Consider the following 7,820-nt stretch of genomic DNA (forward strand, 5'->3'; position numbering starts at 1 on the left):
CATTGTAACACAAAGATGAATAAATGTGTAAAAACAAAAATAAAACTCGTTCAAGATCAATAAGTATTTGTAGTCTTATTATTATATAATTTAGCTTGTCACTTTATGTTGTTAAAAAGACAGTGATCAAGCTAGTGAAGCTAAGATACAGACAAAATGGTCGTGGACTGTATGAACTGACAAAAAAATTAATACTAATAAATATATTTTTCATAAATTTGATACCCATGTATTACTTTCCTTATGTACATTCTCCATAGAATAACCAAGCTGATTATAGTTTATATTTTTAACTAATGTGTGCATTTACAGAATGACCAATGGCTTCTCTCTGAGTTGCAAGTAGAGCTGAAGCAGCGACTCTGATATCCTCTTTGTCTTCATGACTCCATCAGCCGGGTCACGAAGGTCCTGCAGCTCCTTATAAAGATGCTGAAATAAACTAATCTGTTAGTTTGTCATTGTTGTTGCCTGGTGGTTGAAGTATGTACAACTGAACACAGGTTATGATTAGATGTGTGTGTTACCTCCATGTGCTGAACAGCCTCACATAAGCTCTGACCTCTGAGCTCTGCAGGCTTATCAGGTTTTACAGCAGGGTCTCTCAGAAAGGCCTAAAATCGTGACTCATTTATTTAATAACTCATTATTTATTTACTTTGTAAGTGAGTATGATTATCACGATGAGGAGATTGTCTCCTTCTTGTCTTGTCCATATGCACACCTGAACACGTCGCAGGACGGCATGATGTAATCCACACACTGCGGACATGGAAACACTCTCTATCTGTACCTCCACAACAGGTAGGGGTCCTTCAGTGTGAAAGTCACTCAGTATGACCTGCACAAATGGACAGACCATAACAGGACATAATAATACTGTAATAGTACAGTAACTATAAAAAGGTCTAATATATAATATTATTTGGCTATAATAAGCTGGAATGGAGTTTTAAGTCAGATGGTTGGAAACTATGCTAAAAAATCACTCATCTATACTGCTTGACCCTACACAAGCTGGTGTACACCCTGTACAGAGTGCCAATCAATTGGCACACTGAATGTCTGACTGTGGGAAGAAACCTAGCAAGCAAGGGAGAACATGCAAAATCCATGCACACAGACCCTGAGGCGGGAAGCGAACCCGCTAATCACTACGCCGCCGTGCTGCCATGATAAAAACTAGTATGCATTAAAACTAAATAAATAAAAAAAGGTAAAGTACGAGGGGCATTAAAGTCAAACTGGGACATGTGGAAAATAGCATTGTCAGGACTGTAAGGTGGATGTCGCAGTAACTCTCAGCCAAGTATCTATAATGTGCAAGTGACAGATAATCCATCAACTTTCAAGAATCAGGAATTTTATTCTGTGAATGTTCACAGGAACAACATTCAATACTGTACTTGAAGTTTTCAAGTCCCAGTTTGACTTCAACAGCCCTCGTATTAATTATTAATCTCTACACGCTGCCTGTCTAATCATACTAAAAATACTGAGGTATTTTTTATGTATATTAATAGATATAAAGTTAAAGCACAACTAATACAATAGAACATTACAAGGAAGCCAAACAATCGATCCACAAGCATACCTCCTTAGTCAGCAGTCTGACCGCCTGTCTGTCCGGCCCTTTGGCACACACCACTGGAGTCTGGACTACCTCTTGTCCCTCTGTCTTAGCCGTCTTTCCACACAGCAGCCATCTGAGCACGGAAATGCACAGAAGTGCACTACTACACTCATGTAAGCTGTGCCAGTTCCTCAGGAGTTCTGAGGAAATGTGGATTGCTACAGTATAAGGAGCAGCCTTCGGCATCGCCGGCTCATCTGTGGGAATTCGTTTGGAGCTCAGGAGCACCCGTGTGGCATCCCAAATACTGATTTGTTTGGGAATATGATGCCCATTTGAGTTTGGCTCTTCTATCCTTAAGGCGTCTAGCCAATCTAGGGTTAACGTATTCAGAGCCAGACAGATGCAGCCTGTGTGCGTGAGAAGCTGAGATAGTGAGGTGTCACTCGTTGAGAGCTGCCTGTATTCCTCAGGGTTAAGTAAAGTCTGTAAAGTATACACAAGCGAGCAGTGGATCTGGACTGGGAGAAATAAGTCGCTGTCACTCTCCAGAGGTATCGTCACTTCGGCTTTTTGACCGCAGTCCAGTTTCGTCAAAGCGAATGAGAAAGTTCTAGACGACCCCCCTGCACTGAGAGGAAGACTTGACTGCACTTGAAGGCAAAGAGTCCATCCTTGGTCTAAGACACAAGAACTTTGGTTTTCCAATACGCAAGTAAGAACCAGAGAGTCTTTCTGAAGTAGCGTACTCCATTTGGCTGCTGCCTGACAGCTGATTGGTGGCTGGTGATCGCACTGGTGATCGTACGCCTGCCGGTCATACTTCTCATGGCGTGAAAGCAAATGGCAGACGTGGAGAACGTGATTTAAACGCATGAGCGTGTGATTCTTTAATTCCTGCTGTTGTTTCTCTATGGTTGCTCTGGAAAATTTAGTTTGGTGAAAACAGTGCTAATTTTGTTTTACTGTCCAAAGCATCAAAAAATAAAAAAAATTACATTTTTTTTAAGGTCACTGCGGTCGTATAAGCATTTCACTGCATATCGTACTGTGTATGACTGTGTATGTGACAAATTAAATTTTAATTTGAATAATCAAGTTAATAATCAATTATTTTTCTTAAATAACCTTACCTCTCCCAAACATTTCCAATTCTAGCCAGGAGGTCTTTGATCTTCTGCCCTGCTTGTGATGAAGCCAGTCTAGACATGTTGGCTTTGTCTACATCCTGAGGGAGGGTCACATGAAGAAGTCTTCCACTGAGAGACACAGCCAGGAGCTGCACGCTGCCTACAATTCATATAATACACACGGTTAGTTGCAAAAGCTTGTACACACCTACCATTTTACCAAAATCTCTAAAGATCCAGTTAAACAAAATTTCTTGCTTACAGTGGACCAGAGACCCAACTACCATGGGTAATAGGGATTATAATTAGATTTTTACTGCTTTAATCATTATGAATTAACTTCTGGAAATAAAACAATTTTAAGTAGTTATGTTTTGATTCACTTTAAACAATTAGCTTCCGGATAAAGTTGTTCACTAATTATTAAGTTGACGTTAACAAAACATTATCTATTGCCTTAGTTTCGTTTATGGAGAAAACCCATGTACCTGCAGGACTGACAGAAGGCTCAGTTAATGCAATTACTCTGCACACATTCAGACAGACAGCATTCTCTGGCTTCCTGCTGTCTCCGTCTGACCCTGCCGTGATGGATGTCGATGATGACGAAAGTGCTACAGTCTTGTCCAGTGACAGGCAGAAGAGGTTTGTGCCAGTGCTGTAGTATAAACGTTCACCTTCTACACAGGCACATACCACAGGCCCCGGAACAAAGTGCTCGATGAATCCTTTAGAAATACATCAACATAGTGTTTTATCATTTATTACCACAGCAAACAAAAAAATAATAATAATTACCACAGAACTATGAGGGCTGTATCGAAAGTATCGCAAAAGTGTGCATGAGTGGGACCAAGTTTTTATTAACTGATGTAGGACCTTTAAATTGCACATGTTGGAAGAGTAACTCTTCCTTTGTACGAAAAGTACTACTCACCATAGGTTGAATCATAAGTGATGCATTTGCACCAATGTTGAATTCAACTCTGCAGTGAATCGTCTTTAAAAATAATTTTTTTCGCAGTTGATGGTCTCCCACTACGCTACAGAATGTTTGTGGAGACGATGGCATTGACAAGAGCAATATGAGAGACTATGTTAAGCCGTACCTTTGTAAAGAGGAAGAGTTCCGCTACCTAAATGTGAACACTACCAGTCAAAACTTTGGACACTTCTTCTAATTCCAGGATCTTTCATGATCTTTATTTCTTTCGACATTGTAAAACAATGCGTAAGGCATGCAATAATTACCTTTGAATGGTTGATATTGAGATGCATCTGCTACTTATGCTCTGTAAAGCCTTCATAACAGCTCTAATCTGAGGTGCTGTTTGTTAACTGGTGATGACCTTTATGTCTTCATAAAACAACCCACTGTTGTTGTTAATTAATTACCTGATTTCATATGTGTTATTTTATTGTTTTAAAAATACAGTTCCAATTGTTTTAAAAATCCAGTTTCAGAATGTGAAAAATAAATCTTTTGACTGGTACTGTAACATGAACAGCCTAGGCCAGTTAATTAAAAACAACAACAACAAAAAAAAACATTTCCACTTTTGATACAGCCCTCATATAAAATAAACTGTAAAGCTTACTGGAGTCTGCTGCTGTTCCATCAGAGCTTCTTTGATTGGCTGTGACCAGCAGGATTTTACCCCTTTGACCAATCACAACCAGGCACTGTGCTCCCTGATCCCCAGTAACAGACGTTCCAATAAATGCAATTGGCTGCTCCAAGCTGTAGAAAACCCTGATAGGCGACTCTCCCCTCGAGCTAGCTAGTGCAGGTAGGAGTAGTGGGAAAAACACAAGGCGTCCATCGGGTAAACCGCAAAGAATAATGGGAGAATTTATAAGAGATGCATCAACTCCAAATAAGATCCTGAACAGGAGAGGATCGAGACATGGGTGGCGTTTACATGCGTGTGCTTTAGGTGAAGAGTTAGGGTAGATGAAGGTTAATGTTGGAGCTGAGCTCATCCTATCCTGCACATCCACATCATTGTGAGAAAGCCCTTTGACAGCTGGGAACTTTAACACTGCATGTTTCTTAAATTTGTTTGAACTTGGTTGCAATTCATAGAGGTGAAAAGTCCAGAAAGATTCTTGCAGAATGGCAGTAACGAGTATGCCTTCTGCTACATTGAAAGAAAGCACATCGCCATGGTTCACCAAAACAGAGTCCCTGGACACCACGGACAAAGCAGGGTCATCATCCTGTTCTTTAGATAAGGAGCTGTGTATATAATCAAAGGAAAGATCAAGGTTTTTACAGGAAACATTTTATAATGCAGGACTTTATGTAAGTACTGGAAAATAAGATCATAGTTATACAAGGGTGAGTCAAAAATTATCCGCATTCTTACTCCTTTTTCGGCATCTTCTTGATTTTCAATGCACTTTGTCTATTTTAAAAAAGTAAAAAATGTTTCGGGTTGAGCTGCGAGCCACAAAAGCACCTCTGTCTTCACTTCTTCATCAGAAGTAAATCTTTGTTCTTGTAGGGATGCTTTCAGGGGACCAAACAGGTAAAAGTCAGACAAAGCAGGAACAGGACAGGACTAACAGGAGGATGCTTAAACACCTCAAAATTAAGTTTTTGCAGAGTGTTGACAGTGTGGGCAATGCATCGTGGTGAAAGATCATAACGTCTTTGGATATCAGTCCTCTGTGTTTAATCTGAAGTTTAGGCTTCAGCTCTTCAATAATCATCTTACTGTTGATTGTTGAACATTTTTAATGATAATGTTCTAAAACTGGCCTTTGAGAATCCCAGCAAACTCTAAGCATAAATTTTCCAGCTGATGGTTAACTTTTAAATTTGTTTTCGGTCACCGATTGAGGATGTTTCTGTTCCATACTCTGCCGTTTGCTCCCAGGCTCGTAGTAATGCTTAAAGTCTCGGCCCAAATTTAGTTTGCAAATACTTCTGTTTTCAATCTTGTGTAAGTTGTTTAGGCACCAGGCACACCCTCAGACCAAAAAGAAAGGAGACGGAGCACTGCACGCGGCCTTTCTTCAGTGCAAGTCAAAGGTGGGGCATCCATTTTTGCTCGCATCAAAGTTTCAAATAAATGGATGTACCACAGTAACGCCTGCACAGTGGTGACTGGGGAGACAGTATCCTTAACCGAGCCAAAAGAAGTTTTAATATAACTGGAGTGCGGATCATTTTAGACTCACCCTCAGAAGAAAAAGAATCAGAAATTATCATGATATTAATCTAGAGATGATCTCTCAAAATGTCTAAGGTTACCTGGATCCCAGAGAGAGAGGCGTGCAGTAAAGGTGGTGATTGTCACAGAGCACATAGAGACTACACTGATCAGCACTTAGGGCCAGGGATGTGACTGGAGAATCAAACTGCAGCACAGTCTGTAATACAAACATTTACCCTCACAGATAAAACGACCTTTAAATAAACACTGCAACAATAATACAGACCCCAGAAAACTCACTTGCCTTAACTTTTCTCTCTTGGCCACTAAAAATAAAGACGTCGTTAGACCCGGTGCTTAGGATCACATCTGCACCGTGACTCATCACATTGGCTGAAAGCAAGTCACCAAAATCCGCCCACACCTCAACAAGACACCTCGGCCCATCCATAGCCTCTGCTCGGGATAACTTATTCACAAAGACATGATTTATTTTACAAGCTTTTGCATTACTGCGCTACAAACTCAACATTCTGAAGGAAAGCGCGCTGAAGTTGATCAGCCAATCAGAATCTTTGTTTTTATTCACTTCTACTAAAACTGTTGCGCTACACGGTACTGTACAGGAGCCCGCCCTCTGCTGGACTTTTCTTCTTTTTCTTCGTCTTCTTCGGAACAAGACCGATGACAGGTTCAGTAAACATTGTCAGTGTGTTACCGCCACCTACCGGACTGGCTGTGGATAAAGCCCTATTCCAATTGGAGCTTCCTTACAGAAATCCTTTAGGAAACAAGAACCATCAACCATCCTAAGGATCCCTAAAGTATGTTTAAGACAAAATACAAATCTAGAACTGATATTGACTGAAATTCTTAAAAAAAATTTTTTTAGAAAAAAACCATAAACAGTTGAACTTGACCATATGCAATCTGCTGTAAAAACAAACAAAATAACTAACCAACATGCTTTTTACAAAATTCTCACACCCTATTGTACATTCCTGATATTTGCTCTAATTTTTACCATCTGGTACTATATAATGTGTAAAAGCACCACAATGCTTCTTACAAACTCCTTGCATCCTTTTACACATTAATGCTGCTTGCTACAAGTATTTGCACTACACATTATAGTATACAGTATGTAATGCACACTACAGCTGCTTAAACTAATTTGCACATTTACTTCATGTACATTTTATGTACCCCTGTTACATACACAGTTATTAAATGTTTTGTAATTACTGTGTATAGTATTTTGTCTATAACAAATGTACAGTGTTTCATGTTGGTCTGTACTTTGAGAACCACAAACAGCCGGTAATTAAATTCCTTGTGTGTGTCAACATACTTGGCGAATAAAATCAGATTCAGATACTGATTTATTTACAATGATAGAAGAAGAACAACACTGTATTGGTCACATTTCTTTGCATATCCCAAGAACACAAGGTGGGACATGATATGGTTCCTCTGGAGCAGAGACTGTTGAGGGCCCAACAGTGACAGCGTAGCTGTGCTGGGATTAAACTTGACCTTAACTGTTGAGCCACCACTGTTCAAGAGTGCAGGAATGCATATCACCAAAAAAAGTATAAGTTGAGTTTTGTTTGATTGTGATTCCTTTTAAGGTTTCGTCCTACTGCCATCTCAGGGAGTTTTTCCTTGTCAGCGTCACCCTCTGCTTACTTATCAGGGACAATCTGATGCTTTTGATAAATACATATTTCCTAACACATTTCCTACTCATTTTCCTAATTCATTTCCGAAATAATTCTTTTTGATTCTCTAAAGCTGCTTCGTTAAAAAAAAACTTTGTTAGGTTCTGTTCAACTGATATGTAACAAAAATCTAATCAGCCAATCACATGACAGCAAATCATTTACATTTATGGCATTCACCAGGCACCTTTATCCAGAGTGACTTACTGTACATATAATGTTATTATACATCTAA

At 39.6% G+C, this 7,820-nt stretch overlaps 1 protein-coding gene across 1 annotated transcript; it reads right to left on the minus strand.

The window, feature by feature from the left end:
• Window positions 1–295: 295 nt before the first annotated feature.
• faap100 (FA core complex associated protein 100) lies at window positions 296–6,617 on the minus strand. The gene is made up of 9 exons (XM_053511361.1): window positions 6,169–6,617; window positions 5,963–6,081; window positions 4,302–4,942; window positions 3,192–3,431; window positions 2,707–2,863; window positions 1,595–2,495; window positions 725–841; window positions 528–614; window positions 296–432 (listed from the first exon to the last, which is right to left on the minus strand). The coding sequence occupies exons 1-9, from the start codon at window positions 6,313–6,315 to the stop codon at window positions 307–309; spliced, it is 2,535 nt and encodes an 844-aa protein (XP_053367336.1). The 5' UTR covers window positions 6,316–6,617; the 3' UTR covers window positions 296–306.
• Window positions 6,618–7,820: the final 1,203 nt, after the last annotated feature.

The sequence above is a fragment of the Clarias gariepinus genome, chromosome 14, assembly GCF_024256425.1.
Source record: "Clarias gariepinus isolate MV-2021 ecotype Netherlands chromosome 14, CGAR_prim_01v2, whole genome shotgun sequence".
NCBI classification, from domain to species: Eukaryota; Metazoa; Chordata; class Actinopteri; order Siluriformes; family Clariidae; genus Clarias; species Clarias gariepinus.

Bases quoted from the DNA above. Each gene is read 5' to 3' on its own strand.
- faap100 (XM_053511361.1), bottom strand. From the start codon at position 6,315: ATGGATGGGCCGAGGTGTCTTGTTGAGGTGTGGGCGGATTTTGGTGAC. The intron at 4,943-5,962 runs GTAACCTTAGAC...TTATATACACAG, and splicing joins CCTCTCTCTCTGGGATCCAG to CTCCTTATCTAAAGAACAGG. The intron at 2,864-3,191 runs GTACATGGGTTT...TATGAATTGTAG, and splicing joins GCCTTCTGTCAGTCCTGCAG to GCAGCGTGCAGCTCCTGGCT.